The sequence below is a fragment of the Pezoporus wallicus genome, unplaced genomic scaffold (assembly GCF_028554395.1).
Source record: "Pezoporus wallicus isolate ANWC-B61680 ecotype Strahan unplaced genomic scaffold, APGP_CSIRO_Pwel_v1 contig_14042, whole genome shotgun sequence".
Classification (NCBI taxonomy): domain Eukaryota; kingdom Metazoa; phylum Chordata; class Aves; order Psittaciformes; family Psittacidae; genus Pezoporus; species Pezoporus wallicus.
The window spans coordinates 1,284-19,031 of record NW_026635707.1 but is presented as its reverse complement, the minus strand read 5'-3'; the positions used below and the strand labels follow the sequence as shown (position 1 = coordinate 19,031).

Sequence of the window (17,748 nt, the reverse complement as noted above, 5' to 3'; positions counted from 1 at the left end):
CCATCCCACCCCATACCCCCCATCCCCCCCATCCCCCCCATCCCCACCCCATATCCCCCCCCCCCAATCACCCCCCCCAAAACCCCCCCCCCCCCCCCCCCACCCCCCCCCCCCCCCCCCCCCCCCCCCCCCCCCCCCCCCCCCCCGTCCCCGTACCCCCCATCGCAGGGGGCGCGTGCCCGGCGTTGCCGGTACCGGCCGGTGGCACCCGTTGGGGTTCGGGGCGCTCGGTGGAGGCGGTGGCGCGGTTCCGGTGCCGAGCGGGACTTCAACTTGTGGGGTCCAGCGAGCGTCGCTGCCGAGAGGATGGGAGCTGGAGTGGGGCTCAGCCCCATTGCAGGGGTAAAGGGGGCAATGGGAGTCAATGGGGGTCAATGGGAGTCAATGGGAGTCAATGGGGATCAATGGGAGTCAATGGGGATCAATGGGGTCGATGGGGTCCAGCGAGCGTCGCTGCCGAGAGGATGGGAGCTGGAGTGGGGCTCAGCCCCATTGCAGGGGTAAAGGGGGCAATGGGAGTCAATGGGGATCAATGGGGATCAATGGGGGTCAATGGGAGTCAATGGGGATCAATGGCGATCAATGGGGTCGATGGGGGTTGATGGGAGTCAATGGGGGTCAATGGGGGTCAATGGGGAATCGATGGGGGTCGATGGGGGTCGATGGGAGTCAATGGGGGTCAATGGGAGTCAATGGGGATCAATGGGGATCAATGGGAGTCAATGGGGGTCAATGGGGATCAATGGCTATCAATGGGGTCGATGGGGGTTGATGGGAGTCAATGGGGGTCAATGGGGTCCATGGAGGTCGATGGGAGTCAATGGGAGTCAATGGGAGTCAATGGGGATCAATGGGAGTAAATGAGAGTCAATGGGGATCAATGGGGTCGATGGGGGTTGATGGGAGTCAATGGGAGTCAATGGGGGTCAATGGGGTCGATGGGGGTCGAAGGGAGTCAATGGGAGTCAATGGGGGTCAATGGGAGTCAATGGGGATCAATGGGGGTCGATGGGGGTCGATGGGGGTCAATGGGGGTTGATGGGAGTCGATGGGGTCAATGGGGATCAATGGGAGTCAATGGGGATCAATGGGGTCGATGGGGTCCAGCGAGCGTCGCTGCCGAGAGGATGGGAGCTGGAGTGGGGCTCAGCCCCATTGCAGGGGTAAAGGGGGCAATGGGAGTCAATGGGGGGGCAATGGGGATCAATGGGGGGCAATCAATGGCGGGGATCAATGGCGATCAATGGGGATCAATGGGAGTCAATGGGGTCGATGGGGGTCGATGGGAGTCAATGGGGGGCAATGGGGATCAATGGGAGTCAATGGGGATCAATGGGGATCAATGGGAGTCAATGGGGATCAATGGGGTCGATGGGGGTCGATGGGAGTCAATGGGGGGCAATGGGGTTCAATGGGGGTCAATGGGGGTCAATGGGGGTCTATGGGGATCAATGCGGATCAATGGGGATCAATGGGGTCGATGGGAGTCGATGGGGGGCAATGGGGTTCAATGGGGGTCAATGGGGATCAATGGGGTCGATGGGGGTCAATTGGAGTCAGTGGGGGGTCAATGGGATCAATGGGGATCAATGAGGATCAATGGGGTCGATGGGGGTCAATTGGGGTATGGGATCCAGGGAGTGGGATATGGGGTGTGGGGTTGTTATGGGGTTGTTATGGGGTTGTTATGGGGTTGTTATGGGGTTATTATGGGGTTGTTATGGGGTTGTTATGGGGTTGTTATGGGGTTATTATGGGGTTATTATGGGATGTCGGGTTGCTATGGGGTTGTTATGGGGTTATTATGGGGTGTGGGGTTATTATGGGGTGTGGGGTTGTTATGGGGTGTGGGGTTGTCATGGGGTTATTATGGGGTTATTATGGGGTTATTATGGGGTTGTTATGGGGTTGTTATGGGGTTGTTATGGGGTTGTTATGGGGTTGTTATGGGGTTGTTATGGGGTTATTATGGGGTTGTTATGGGGTTGTTATGGGGTTGTTATGGGGTTATTATGGGGTTGTTATGGGGTTGTTATGGGGTTGTTATGGGGTTGTTATGGGGTTGTTATGGGGTTGTTATGGGGTTGTTATGGGGTTGTTATGGGGTTGTTATGGGGTTGTTATGGGGTTATTATGGGGTTGTTATGGGGTTATTATGGGGTTGTTATGGGGTTGTTATGGGGTTGTTATGGGGTTGTTATGGGGTGTGATGGGGTTGTTATGGGGTTATTATGGGATGTGATGGGGTTATTATGGGATGTGATGGGGTTATTATGGGGTTATTATGGGATGTGATGGGGTTATTATGGGATGTGATGGGGTTATTATAGGATGTGATGGGGTTATTATGGGATGTGATGGGGTTATTATGGGATGTGATGGGGTTATTATGGGGTTATTATGGGATGTGATGGGGTTATTATGGGATGTGATGGGGTTATTATGGGATGTGATGGGGTTATTATGGGGTTATTATGGGATGTGATGGGGTTATTATGGGGTTATTATGGGGTGTGATGGGGTTATTATGGGATGTGATGGGGTTATTATGGGGTGTGATGGGGTTATTATGGGGTGTGATGGGGTTATTATGGGATGTGATGGGGTTATTATGGGATGTGGGCGCCCCCCCCCAGACCCCAAGGTTTTCGACACCCCCGAGGAAGCCGCTTCGGGGTTCCTGGCCTCGCTCACCCAGACCGTGGAGGCTGCCGAGGCCAACGAGACCCGAGGTAATGGTTGCGCTATGGGGCGCTATGGGGCGCTATGGGGCTCTATGGGTCCCTATGGGGCTCTATGGGTCTCCATGATCTCCATGGGTCTCTATGACTCTCTATGGTCCCTATGGGGCTCTATGGTCTCCATGGGTCCCTATGGGGCTCTATGGTCCCCATGGGGCTCTATGGTCTCCATGGGTCCCTATGGGGTCTCTATGGTCCCCATGGGGCTCTATGGTCTCCATGGGTCCCTATGGGGCTCTATGGTCCCCATGGGGCTCTATGGTCTCCATGGGTCCCTATGGGGTCTCTATGGGTCTCAATGGTTTCTATGGTCTCTATGGGTCTCTATGGGTTTCCATGATCTCCATGGGTCTCTATGGGTCTCTATGGTCCTCTATGGGTCTCTATGGGTCCCTATTGGTCCCTATGGGTCCCTATGGTCTCAATGGGCTCTATGGTCTCTATGGGGCTCTATGGGTCCCTATGGGGCTCAATGGTCTCTATGGGTCCCTGTGGTCCTCTATGGGTCTCTACGGGTAACTATGGGTCTCTATTGGCCCCTATGGGTCCCTATGGTCTCAATGGTCTCTATGGTCTTCTATGATCCCTATGGGTCTCTATGGGTCTCTATGGGTCCTAATGGGTCTCTATGGTTCCCAATGGGTCCCTATGGGTCCCAATGGCTCCCTATGGGTCTCTATGGTTCCCTATTGATCCCTATGGGTCCCAATGAGTCCCAATGGGTCTCTATGGGTCCCTATGGGTCCCAATGGCTCCCTATGGCTCCCAATGGCTCCCTATGGCTCCCTATGGGTCCCTATGGCTCCCTATGGGTCCCAATGGCTCCCAATAGGTCCCTATGGGTCCCAATGGCTCCCTATGGGTCCCAATGGCTCCCTATGGGTCCCTATGGGTCCCAATGGCTCCCTATGGGTCCCAATGGCTCCCTATGGGTCCCAATGGGTCCCTATGGGTCTCAGGCCCCACAGAGAAGCGCCGCATCCGCTTGGGCTCCGCCTCCGCCCTCCACATTTTCCTGCTCCTCCTGACGCCTCCCAGAGCATCGGAGCCCAGGACTTCGGGGACGCCCGCGATGCCCTGAGGGGGCTGGTGGAGAAGGTGAGACCCATAGGGAGCCATTGGGACCCATAGAGACACATTGGGACCCATAGGGACACATAGAGACACATAGAGACCCATAGGGACACATAGAGACACATAGAGACACATAGAGACACATAGAGACACATAGGGACCCATAGAGACCCATTGGGACCCATAGGGACCCATAGAGACCCATAGGGACCCATAGAGACCCATAGAGACCCATAGAGACCCATAGAGACCCATAGAGACACATTGGGACCCATAGAGACACATTGGGACCCATAGGGACACATAGAGACACATAGGGACACATAGGGACACATAGAGACACATAGGGACACATAGAGACACATTGGGACCCATAGGGACACATAGAGACACATAGAGACACATTGGGACCCATAGAGACACATTGGGACCCATAGGGACACATAGAGACACATAGAGACACATTGGGACCCATAGAAACCCATAGAGACACATTGGGACCCATAGAGACCCATAGAGACCCATAGAGACCCATAGAGACACAATGGGACCCATAGAGACACATAGAGACCCATAGGGACACATAGAGACACATAGAGACACATAGAGACACATAGAGACACATAGAGACACATAGAGACCCATTGAGACCCATTGGGACCCATTGGGACCCATAGGGACCCATAGGGACCCATAGAGACCCATAGGGACCCATAGAGACCCATAGAGACCCATGGAGACACATAGGGACCCATAGAGACCCATAGGGACCCATAGTGGCACACAGAGACCCATAGAGACCCATAGCACCCCATAGCCCCCCATAGACCCCATAGCCCCCCATAGCGCCCCATAGTGCCCCATAGCGCCCCATAGGGACCCATAGCACCCCAGAGCCCCCCATAGTGTCCTATAGCCCCCCCATAGGGACCGATAGCACCCCATAGCACCCCATAGGGACCCATAGAGCCTCATAGAGCCCCATAGGGACCCATAGCGACCCATAGGGACCCATAGCACCCCATAGGGACCCATAGAGCCTCATAGAGACCCATAGGGACCCATAGCGACCCATAGGGACCCATAGCACCCTGTAGCACCCCATGGCGCCCCATAGCCCCCCCATAGGGACCCATAGCGCCCCATAGCACCCCATAGGGACCCATAGCGACCCATAGGGACCCATAGCACCCTGTAGCACCCCATAGCCCCCCCATAGGGACCCATAGCGCCCCATAGTGCCCCATAGGGACCCATAGCGCCCCATAGTGCCCCATAGACCCCCATAGCACCCCATAGCGCCCCATAGGCCCCCATAGGTACCTGTAGCACCCCATAGGGCCCCATAGGGACCCATAGCACCCCATAGGGACCCGTAGCACCCCACAGCACCCCATAGAGCCCCATGGGACCCCATAGGGCCCCATAGCGCCCCATAGGGAGCCTCCTAACCCCATTGCACCCCATAGATCGCCAGCTATGGGGCTGCCCCACACTACGGCATCATCACCTTCGGGACGGAGGCGCGGGTCGTGCTCAGCCCCATGGACCCACGGGCGGCCGATGCTGACTGGGTGGGAGAGGTGCTGGAGGGGCTCAGCTTCAAAGGTGGGGCTATGGGGCTATGGGGGGCTATGGGGGTCTATGGGGCTATGGGGCTATGGGGGTCTATGGGGCTATGGGGGGCTATGGGGCTATGGGGGTCTATGTGGCTATAGGGGTCTATGGGGCTGTGGGGGTCTATGGGGGGACTACGGGACTATGGGAGTCTATGGAGATATGGGGGTCTATGGGGCGATGGGGGGGGTGTGGGGCTATGGGGGGCTATGGGGCAATGGGGGGTATGGGGGCTATGGGGCTATGGGGGGCCTATGGGGCTATGGGGGGCCTATGGGGCTATGGGGGGCTATGGGGCTATGGGGGGCCTATGGGGCTATGGGGGTCTATGGGGGTCTGTGGGGCTATGGGGGGTCTATGTGCCTATGGGGGTCTATGGGGCTATAGGGGGGCTATGGGGATGTGGGGGGCTATGGGGGTCTATGGGGCTATGGGGGGGCTGTGGGGCTATGGGGGGCTATGGGGCTATGGGGCTATGTGTTCCTATGTGTCTCTATGTGTCCCTATGTGTCTCTATGTGTCTCTATGGGGTCTCTATGGGGTCTCTATGGGGTCTCTATGGGGTCTCTATGTGTCTCTATGTGTCTCTATGGGGTCTCTATGGGGTCTCTATGGGGTCTCTATGTGTCCCTATGGGGTCTCTATGTGTCTCTATGTGTCCCTATGTGTCTCTATGTGTCTCTATGTGTCTCTATGTGTCCCTATGTGTCCCTATGTGTCCCTATGTGTCTCTATGTGTCCCTATGTGTCTCTATGTGTCCCTGTGTGTCTCTATGTGTCTCTATGGGGTCTCTATGTGTCCCTATGTGTCTCTATGGGGTCTTTATGGGGTCTCTATGTGTCCCTATGTGTCTCTATGGGTCCCTATGTGTCTCTATGTGTCTCTATGTGTCTCTATGTGTCTCTATGTGTCCCTATGGGTCTCTATGGGTCTCTATGTGTCCCTATGTGTCTCTATGTGTCTCTATGTGTCTCTATGGGTCCCTATGTGTCTCTATGTGTCTCTATGTGTCTCTATGTGTCTCTATGTGTCTCTATGTGTCCCTATGTGTCCCTATGTGTCCCTATGTGTCCCTATGTGTCTCTATGTGTCTCTATGTGTCTCTATGTGTCTCTATGTGTCCCTATGTGTCCCTATGTGTCCCTATGTGTCTCTATGTGTCCCTGTGTGTCTCTATGTGTCTCTATGGGGTCTCTATGTGTCCCTATGTGTCTCTATGTGTCTCTATGTGTCTCTATGTGTCCCTATGGGTCCCTATGGGGTCTCTATGTGTCCCTATGTGTCCCTATGTGTCTCTATGTGTCCCTATGTGTCTCTATGTGTCCCTATGTGTCCCTATGTGTCTCTATGTGTCCCTATGTGTCTCTATGTGTCTCTATGTGTCTCTATGTGTCCCTATGGGTCCCTATGTGTCCCTATGTGTCCCTATGTGTCCCTATGTGTCTCTATGTGTCCCTATGTGTCCCTATGTGTCCCTATGTGTCCCTATGTGTCTCTATGTGTCCCTATGTGTCCCTATGTGTCTCTATGTGTCTCTATGTGTCTCTATGTGTCCCTATGTGTCCCTATGTGTCTCTATGTGTCCCTATGTGTCCCTATGTGTCTCTATGTGTCTCTATGTGTCCCTATGTGTCCCTATGTGTCTCTATGTGTCTCTATGTGTCCCTATGTGTCCCTATGTGTCCCTATGTGTCTCTATGTGTCCCTATGTGTCTCTATGGGTCTCTATGTGTCTCTATGTGTCTCTATGGGTCTCTATGGGTCTCTATGTGTCTCTATGTGTCTCTATGTGTCCCTATGTGTCTCTATGTGTCCCTATGTGTCCCTATGTGTCTCTATGTGTCTCTATGTGTCCCTATGTGTCCCTATGTGTCCCTATGTGTCTCTATGTGTCCCTATGTGTCTCTATGGGTCTCTATGTGTCTCTATGTGTCTCTATGGGTCTCTATGGGTCTCTATGTGTCTCTATGTGTCTCTATGGGTCTCTATGTGTCTCTATGTGTCTCTATGGGTCTCTATGGGGTCTCTATGTGTCTCTATGTGTCTCTATGTGTCTCTATGTGTCTCTATGTGTCCCTATGGGTCTCTATGGGTCTCTATGGGGTCTCTATGGGGTCTCTATGGGGTCTCTATGGTTCCCTATGTTGCCCGCGCCTCTGGGTCCTAGCGCACTCCCTCCGGCCGGGCACGAACCCGCACGCGGCGCTTCGGGCCCTTTACGAGCTCCTGGTGCGGGAGGAGCGGAGCCAGGAGCTGGGGGGGCAGCGCCCCGCCCCCGTGACCAGCACCACGCGTCACGTGATCGTCATCATGAGCGACGGTGCGTGGTGATGGGGGGGGGGGACCAAAAACGACCCAAAAACTGACACAAAAATGACCAAAAACGACCCAAAAACTGACACAAAAATGACACAAAAACAACCCAAAAATGACCAAAAACAAGCCAAAAACAGACCCAAAAATGACACAAAACGACCCAAAAACTGACACAAAAATGACACAAAAATGACCAAAAACAAGCCAAAAACGACCCAAAAACTGACACAAAAATGACCAAAAACAAGCCAAAAACTGACACAAAACAACCCAAAAACTGACCCAAAAATTACAAAAAAAAAACCCAAAAATGACAAAAAACAAGCCAAAAACTGACCCAAAAATGACACAAAACGACCCAAAAACTGACACAAAAATGACACAAAAATGACCAAAAACAAGCCAAAAACTGACCCAAAAATGACACAAAAACAAGCCAAAAACGACCCAAAACCTGACACAAAAATGACACAAAACGACCCAAAAACTGACCCAAAAATGACCAAAAACAAGCCAAAAACTGACACAAAAATGACACAAAACAACCCAAAAACTGACCCAAAACTGAAACAAAAACGACCCAAAAACTGACACAAAAACGACCCAAAAACTGACACAAAAATGACACAAAACGACCCAAAAACTGACACAAAAATGACCCAAAAACTGACACAAAAATGACACAAAAACAAGCCAAAAACTGACACAAAAATGACACAAAAACGACCCAAAAACTGACACAAAAATGACACAAAACAACCCAAAAACTGACCCAAAAATGACACAAAAACGACCCAAAAACTGACCCAAAACTGACACAAAAACGACACAAAAATGACCAAAAACAAGCCAAAAACTGACACAAAAATGACACAAAAACGACCCAAAAACTGACACAAAAATGACCCAAAACGACCCAAAAACTGACACAAAAATGACCAAAAACAAGCCAAAAACTGACACAAAACAACCCAAAAACTGACCCAAAAATGACACAAAAACAACACAAAAATGACCAAAAACAAGCCAAAAACTGACCCAAAAATGACACAAAACGACCCAAAAACTGACACAAAAATGACACAAAAATGACCAAAAACAAGCCAAAAACGACCCAAAAACTGACACAAAAATGACCAAAAACAAGCCAAAAACTGACACAAAAATGACCCAAAAACGACCCAAAAACTGACACAAAACGACCCAAAAACTGACACAAAACTGACACAAAAATGACCCAAAAACGACCCAAAACCTGACACAAAAATGACACAAAACGACCCAAAAACTGACCCAAAAATGACCAAAAACAAGCCAAAAACTGACACAAAAATGACACAAAACAACCCAAAAACTGACCCAAAAACGACCCAAAAACTGACACAAAAATGACACAAAAACAAGCCAAAAACTGACACAAAAATGACACAAAACGACCCAAAAACTGACACAAAAATGACCCAAAAACTGACACAAAAATGACACAAAAACAAGCCAAAAACTGACACAAAAATGACACAAAAACGACCCAAAAACTGACACAAAAATGACCCAAAACGACCCAAAAACTGACACAAAAATGACCAAAAACAAGCCAAAAACTGACACAAAACAACCCAAAAACTGACCCAAAAATGACACAAAAACAACACAAAAATGACCAAAAACAAGCCAAAAACTGACACAAAAATGACACAAAACGACCCAAAAACTGACACAAAAATGACACAAAAATGACCAAAAACAAGCCAAAAACGACCCAGAAACTGACACAAAAATGACCAAAAACAAGCCAAAAACTGACACAAAACAACCCAAAAACTGACCCAAAAATGACACAAAAACAACCCAAAAATGACCAAAAACAAGCCAAAAACTGACCCAAAAATGACCAAAAACAAGCCAAAAACTGACCCAAAAATGACACAAAAACAAGCCAAAAACGACCCAAAACCTGACACAAAAATGACACAAAACGACCCAAAAACTGACCCAAAAATGACCAAAAACAAGCCAAAAACTGACCCAAAACTGAAACAAAAACGACCCAAAAACTGACACAAAAACGACACAAAAATGACCAAAAACGACCGAAAAACTGACACAAAAATGACACAAAACGACCCAAAAACTGACCCAAAACTGACACAAAAACAAGCCAAAAACTGACCCAAAAATGACCCAAAATCAAACCAAAAACTGACCCAAAAATGACCCAAAATCAAACCAAAAACTGACCCAAAAATGACCCAAAATCAACCCAAAAACTGACCCAAATCACCCCCAAAACTGACCAAAAACTGACCCAAAACAACCCAAAAACTGACCCAAAAATGACCAAAAACTGACCTGAATCAACTCAAAAACTTACCCCAAAATGACCCAAAACCAACCCAAAACCTGACCAAAATCAACCCAAAAACTGACTCAAAAACGGACCCAAAAACTGACACAAAAATGACACAAAATCAACCCAAAAACTGACCCAAAACAACCCAAAAACTGACCAAAAAATGACCCAAAATCAACCCCAAAACTGACCCGAATCAACCCAAAAACTGACCCAAAAATGACCCAAAATCCACCCAAAAACTGACCCAAAAATGACCCAAAATCACCCCAAAACTGACCCGAATCAACCCAAAAACTGACACAAAACTGACCCACAATCAACCCCATTGCCCCCCCCACAGCCCCCTCTGTGCCCCCCCATAGCCCTCCATATCCCCCTATAACCCCCTTTGTGCCCCCCATAGCCCCCTTTGTGCCCCTCTGTGACCCCTATATCCCCCCATAGCCTCCTCTGTGCCCCCCATAGCCCCCCCATAGCCCCCTCTGTGCCCCCCATAGCCCCCCCACAGCCCCCTCTGTGCCCCCCCATAGGCCCACATGCACCCCCCATAGCCCCCCCATGGCCCTCTTTGTGCCCCCCATAGCTCCCCCATAGCCCCCTCTGTGCCCCCCCATGGACCCCTTTGTGCCCCCCATATCCCCCCATAGCCCTCTTTGTGCCCCCCATAGACCCCTTTGTGCCCCCCATATCCCCCATAGCCCCCTTTGTGCCCCCCATAGCCCCCTTTGTGCCCCCCCATGGACCCCTCTGTGCCCCCCCATAACTCCCCCCGTATCGCCCTTTGTGCCCCCCATAGCCCTCTTTGTACCCCCCCATGGACCCCTTTGTGCCCCCCATATCCCCCCATATCCCCCTTTGTGCCCCCCATATCCCCCCATATCCCCCTTTGTGCCCCCCATATCCCCCCATAGACCCCTTTGTGCCCCCCATATCCCCCCATAACTCCCCCCATAGACCCCTTTGTGCCCCATAGACCCCTTTGTGCCCCATAGCCACCATTGTGCCCCATAGACCCCTTTGTGCCCCCCATAGCCCCCCATAGCCCCCTTGGTGCCCCCCATGGACCCCTCTGTGCCTCCCCATAACTCCTCCCATAGACCCCTTTGTGCCCCCCATATCCCCCCATAGCCCCCTTTGTGCCCCCCCATGGACCCCTTTGTGCCCCCCATAGCCCCCATAGCCCCCTTGGTGCCCCCCATGGACTCCTCTGTGCCCCCCCATAACTCCTCCCATAGCCCCCTTTGTGCCCCCCATATCCCCCCATAGCCCCCTCTGTGCCCCCCATATCCCCCCATATCCCCCTTTGTGCCCCCCATATCCCCCCATAGCCCTCTTTGTGCCCCCCATATCCCCCTTTGTGCCCCCCATAACTCCCCCCATAGCCCTCTTTGTGCCCCCCATAGCCCCCTCTGTGCCCCCCATATCCCCCCATAGCCCTCTTTGTGCCCCCCATAGACGCCTTTGTGCCCCCCATATCCCCCCATAGCCCCCTTTGTGCCCCCCATATCCCCCCATAGCCCTCTTTGTGCCCCCCATATCCCCCTTTGTGCCCCCCATATCCCCCCATATCCCCCTTTGTGCCCCCCATATCCCCCTTTGTGCCCCCCATAGACCCCTTTGTGCCCCCCATATCCCCCCATAGCCCCCCCATAACTCCCCCCATAGCCCCCTTTGTGCCCCCCAGGCCGGGTGAACATGGGGGGGTCCCCGGTCCCTGCCCTGCACCAGATCCGGGAGCTGTTGAGCATCGGCCGTGACCCCCGCAACGACCGCGAGGACTTCCTGGGTGCGCTATGGGGGCTATGGGGCAGCGGGGGCTATGGGGACTATGGGGGGAATGGGGGCAATGGGGAGAATGGGGGGAATGGGGGTAATGGGGGCTATGGGGCTATGGGGGTAATGGGGGCTATGGGGGTAATGGGGGCAATGGGGCTATGGGGGGTAATGGGGGGTAATGGGGCTATGGGGGGTAATGGGGCTATGGGGGGCTATGGGGGTAATGGGGGTAATGGGGGCTATGGGGGGAATGGGGGTAATGAGGGCTATAGGGGTAATGGGGGCTATGGGGGAATGGGGGTAATGGGGGCAATGGGGGTAATGGGGGTTTTGGGGGCTATGGGGGGAATGGGGGGAATGGGGGGAATGGAGGCAATAGGGGCTATGGGGTAACGGAGGCAAAGGGGGTAATGGGGGCTATGGATCAATGGGGGCAAAGGGGCAATGGGGGCAATGGGGCAATGGGGCAATGGGGGGAATAGGGGCAATGGGGCTATGGGGTAATGGGGGCAAACGGGTAATAGGGGCAATGGGGGCAATGGGAGTAATGGGGGCAATGGGGGCAATGAGGGCAATGGGGGGAATGGGGGCTATAGGGGTAATCAATGGGGCTCTATGGGTGTCAATGGTGGCTCCCTGTGGGGCTGACCCCCTCGTCCCCCCCCCCCCAGACGTGTTCGTGTTCGGGGTGGGGGCCGTGGTGCACGCGCAGGCGCTGAACGAGCTGGCCTCGCACAAGGCGGGGGAGCAGCACCTCTTCCTGCTGCGGGGGCTGCCCGACCTGCAGGAGGCCTTCCACCGCATGATCGGTACCGCCAACAGCCCCCAAACGGGCGAAAACACCCCAAAAACGGGAAAAAACACCCCAGAAACGGGCGAAAACACCCCCAAAACGGGCGAAACACCCCAAAAACGGGGAAAAACACCCCCAAAACGGGCGAAAACACCCTAAAAACGGGAAAAAACACCCCAAAAACGGGAAAAAACACCCCCAAAACGGGCGAAAACACCCCAAAAACGGGAAAAAACACCCCAAAAACGGGAAAAAACACCCCAAAAACGGGAAAAAACACCCCAAAAACGGGCGAAAACACCCCAAAACGGGCAAAAACACCCCAAAACGGGCAAAAACACCCCCAAAACGGGAAAAAACACCCCAGAAACGGGCTAAAACACCCCAGAAACGGGCGAAAACACCCCCAAAACGGGCGAAAACACCTCCAAAACGGGCGAAAACACCTCAAAAACGGGCAAAAACACCCCAGAAACGGGAAAAAACACACCAAAAACGGGCGAAAACACCCCAAAAACGGGCGAAAACACCCCAAAAACGGGCAAAAACACCCCAGAAACGGGCAAAAACACCCCAAAAACGGGCGAAAACACCCCAAAAACGGGCAAAAACACCCCAGAAACGGGCAAAAACACCCCAAAAACGGGCGAAAACCCCCCAAAAACGGGCAAAAACACCCCAAAAACGGGAAAAAACACCCCCAAAACGGGCGAAAACACCCCAAAAACGGGAAAAAACACCCCAAAAACGGGAAAAAACACCCCAAAAACGGGAAAAAACACCCCAAAAACGGGCGAAAACACCCCAAAAACGGGAAAAAACACCCCCAAACGGGCAAAAACACCCCAAAACGGGCAAAAACACCCCAAAACGGGCAAAAACACCCCAGAAACGGGCAAAAACACCCCAGAAACGGGCGAAAACACCCCCAAAACGGGCGAAAACACCTCCAAAACGGGCGAAAACACCTCAAAAACGGGCAAAAACACCCCAGAAACGGGAAAAAACACACCAAAAACGGGCGAAAACACCCCAAAAACGGGCGAAAACACCCCAAAAACGGGCAAAAACACCCCAGAAACGGGCAAAAACACACCAAAAACGGGCGAAAACACCCCAAAAACGGGCAAAAACACCCCAGAAACGGGAAAAAACACACCAAAAACGGGCGAAAACACCCCAAAAACGGGCGAAAACACCCCAAAAACGGGCAAAAACACCCCAGAAACGGGCAAAAACACCCCAAAAACGGGCGAAAACACCCCAAAAACCACAAAAACGGGCAAAAACACCCCAGAAACGGGCAAAAACACCCCAAAAACGGGCGAAAACACCCCAAAAACGGGCGAAAACACCCCAAAAACGGACAAAAACACCCCAGAAACGGGCAAAAACACCCCAAAAACGGGCAAAAACACCCCAAAAACGGCCCGGAAACGGGCAAAACCACCCCCAAAACGGGCGAAAACATCCCCAAAACGGGCAAAAACACCCCAAAACGGGCAAAAACACACTCAAAACGGACCGGAACCGGGCAAAAACACCCCCAGAAACGGCTCGGAAACGGGCAAAACCACCCCAAAAACGGGCGAAACACCCCAGAAACGTGCGAAAACACCCCAAAAACGGGCGAAAAAACCCCAGAAACGGGCAAAAACACCCCAAAACGGGCAAAAACACCCCAAAAACGGGCGAAAACACCCCCAAAACGGGCGAAAACACCCCAGAAACGGGCAAAAACACCCCAAAAAACGGGCAAAAACACCCCAGAAACGGGAAATGCCCCCATAGAGACCCCAAACCCCATAGGGACCCCAACCCTCCCATAGCGACCCCAAACCCCATTGAGGACCCCAAACCCCCCATAAGGACCACGATCTCCCCCATAGGGACCCCAATCCCCCCCATAGGGACCCCAAACGCCATTGAGGACCCCAAACCCCCCATAAGGACCCCGATCTCCCCCATAGGGACCCCAATCCCCCCCATAGGGACCCCAATCCACCATAGGGCCCCCCCCATAGGGTCCCCATTGTGCCCCCCAGATGAAAGCTCCTCCTTGGGGCTCTGCGGCTTCGCCCACGAGTTCCAGAGCGCCGAGGACCGGGAGAAGAACCCTTGGGGGGTGACGGTGATCGTGACGGTGAGTGGGGGGCACCCAGTGACACCCATTGAGACCCATTGATCCCCATTGACACCCATTGATCGCCATTGACACCCATTGATCGCCATTGACACCCATTGAGACCCATTGACACCCATTGACCCCATTGACAGCCACTGACCCCCTTTGACATCCATTGACCCCATTGACACCCATTGACCCCCACTGATCCCCATTGACACCCATTGATTGCCACTGACACCCATTGATCGCCATTGACACCCATTGAGACCCATTGACACCCATTGACCCCATTGACAGCCACTGACCCCCTTTGACATCCATTGACCCCATTGACACCCATTGACCCCCACTGATCCCCATTGACACCCATTGATTGCCACTGACACCCATTGAGACCCACTGAGACCCATTGACACCCATTGATCCCCACTGACACCCATTGAGACCCATTGACACCCATTGATCCCCATTGACACCCATTGAGACCCATTGACACCCATTGATCCCCATTGATCCCCATTGGCACCCATTGACACCCATTGATCCCCATTGACACCCATTGAGACCCATTGACACCCATTGATCCCCATTGATCCCCATTGGCACCCATTGACACCCATTGATCCCCATTGACACCCATTGAGACCCATTGACCCCCATTGAGACCCATTGACCCCCATTGGCACCCATTGACCCCATTGATCCCCATTGACACCCATTGATCCCCATTGACCCCCATCGACCCCCATTGACCCCATTGACCCCCATTGACACCCATCGACCCCCATTGCCTCCCATTGACCCCCATCGCCCCCCACTGCCCCCCATCGCCCCCCAGCGGCCAGGCCAGGGTCAGGAGCGCTGTCGGGGTTCGCTGCTCTCACCCCGCTTCGTGCTCTCGGCCGCCCATTGCTTCCGTTGGGACGACGACAGCGCCTGGCTCAGCGTGGACGTGGGTACGGGGGGGGACGACACCCCGGTTTTGGGGTGAATTCGGGGGGGTTTGGGTGGTTTTCGGGGGGTTTTGGGTGAGTTTTGGGGGGATTTGGGGGTTAATACCCCCCCCCATTAATGCCCCCCCCAGACCCCATTAATGCCCCCACAGACACCATTAATGCCCCCCCCAGACCCCATTAATGCCGCCCCAGACCCCATTAATGCCCCAAGACCCAATTAATACCCCCCCAGACCCCATTAATACCCCCCCCAGACCCCATTAATGCCCCCCACAGACCCCATTAATGCCCCCCCAGACCCCATTAATGCCCCCCCCAGACCCCATTAATGCCCCCCCAGACCCCATTAATGCCCCCCCAGACCCCATTATTGCCCCCCCAGACCCCATTAATGCCCCCAGACCCCATTAATACCCCCCCCAGACCCCATTAATACCCCCAGACCCCATTAATGCCCCCCCCAGACCCCATTAATACCCCCCCCAGACCCCATTAATGCCCTCCCAGACCCCATTAATGCCCCCCACAGATGCCATTAATGCCCCCCCAGACCCCACTAATACCCCCCCAGACCCCATTAATGCCCTCCCAGACCCCATTCATGTCCCCCACCACCACTCTATGTCCCCCCCACCTGCTCGGGGCTGCGGCTCCGCTGGCGTTTGCCGGGGGGGGGCATCTCGTCGGGTGGGGCCGGGGGGGGGGGTTCGGGGGGGAGCGCCCCCCGCTTCAGCTGCACCCCCCGCTTGGGGGGGAAGGTCCGTTTCTGGGGGGGGGGAGGGGCAGGTTTAATATCCCATATCCCATAATATCCATATCCCATAATATCCATATCCCCTATCCCATAACATCCATACCCCATAATATCCATATACGCTATCGTGTAATACTCATACCCCATCATACCCATACCGCGCAATATCTGTACCCCATATCCCATAATATCCGTATCCCGTAATGCCCATATCCCATAATAACCATATCCCATAATACCCCTATCCTATAATACCCATACCCCATAATATCCGTATCCCCTATCCCATAACATTCATACCCCATATCCCATAATATCCATATTCTCTACCCCATAATATCGATACCAATCAATACCCACACCCCCTATCCCATAATACCCACCTCCATACCATAATACCAATACCCCCATTGAATAACACCCATACCCATCCCATAATACCCATACCCCCATCCCATAATACCCGTACCCCATCCCATAATACCCATACCCCCCCATCCCATAATACCCATACCCATCCCATAATACCCATACCCATCCCATAATACCCGTACCCCATCCCATAATACCCGTACCCCCCATACCCATCCCATAATACCCCCCATAGCCATCCCATAATACCCCCCATAGCCATCCCATAATACCCCCCATAGCCATCCCATAATACCCCCCCATAGCCATCCCATAATACCCCCCATAGCCATCCCATAATACCCCCCATAGCCATCCCATAATACCCCCCATAGCCATCCCATAATACCCCCCCATAGCCATCCCATAATACCCCCCATAGCCATCCCATAATACCCCCCATAGCCATCCCATAATACCCCCATAGCCATCCCATAATACCCCCCATACCCATCCCATAATACCCCCATAGCCATCCCATAATACCCCCCATACCCATCCCATAATACCCCCCATACCCATCCCATAATACCCCCCATAGCCATCCCATAATACCCCCATACCCATCCCATAATACCCCCATACCCATCCCATAATACCCCCCATACCCATCCCATAATACCCCCCATAGCCATCCCATAATACCCCCCATAGCCATCCCATAATACCCCCCATAGCCATCCCATAATAGCGCTCACCTCGGGGGGGCTCCAGGCCTGCTGGAGCGGGGGCAGGGCCCTGTTCCGGGGGGGGGAGGGGGGGCCCGGGGGGAAGCTCCAGAGCTGGGCCTGGGGGGGGGGGGGGGCGGGGGCGGGGTCAGCCCCAGAC

At 53.4% G+C, this 17,748-nt stretch overlaps 1 protein-coding gene across 1 annotated transcript; it reads left to right on the top strand.

The window, feature by feature from the left end:
- Window positions 1-1,077: 1,077 nt before the first annotated feature.
- On the top strand, window positions 1,078-15,790 carry LOC130593025 (complement factor B-like). Its single transcript, XM_057397852.1, has 9 exons — window positions 1,078-1,163; window positions 2,637-2,732; window positions 3,701-3,839; window positions 5,285-5,423; window positions 7,601-7,753; window positions 11,787-11,888; window positions 12,550-12,687; window positions 14,717-14,814; window positions 15,638-15,790. Exons 1-9 carry the CDS (start codon window positions 1,078-1,080, stop codon window positions 15,788-15,790), a joined length of 1,104 nt encoding a protein of 367 aa, XP_057253835.1.
- Window positions 15,791-17,748: the final 1,958 nt, after the last annotated feature.

Bases quoted from the DNA above. Each gene is read 5' to 3' on its own strand.
- LOC130593025 (XM_057397852.1), top strand. From the start codon at position 1,078: ATGGGGATCAATGGGGTCGATGGGGTCCAGCGAGCGTCGCTGCCGAGA. The intron at 2,733-3,700 runs GTAATGGTTGCG...TATGGGTCTCAG, and splicing joins CGAGGCCAACGAGACCCGAG to GCCCCACAGAGAAGCGCCGC. The intron at 5,424-7,600 runs GTGGGGCTATGG...TCTGGGTCCTAG, and splicing joins GGAGGGGCTCAGCTTCAAAG to CGCACTCCCTCCGGCCGGGC.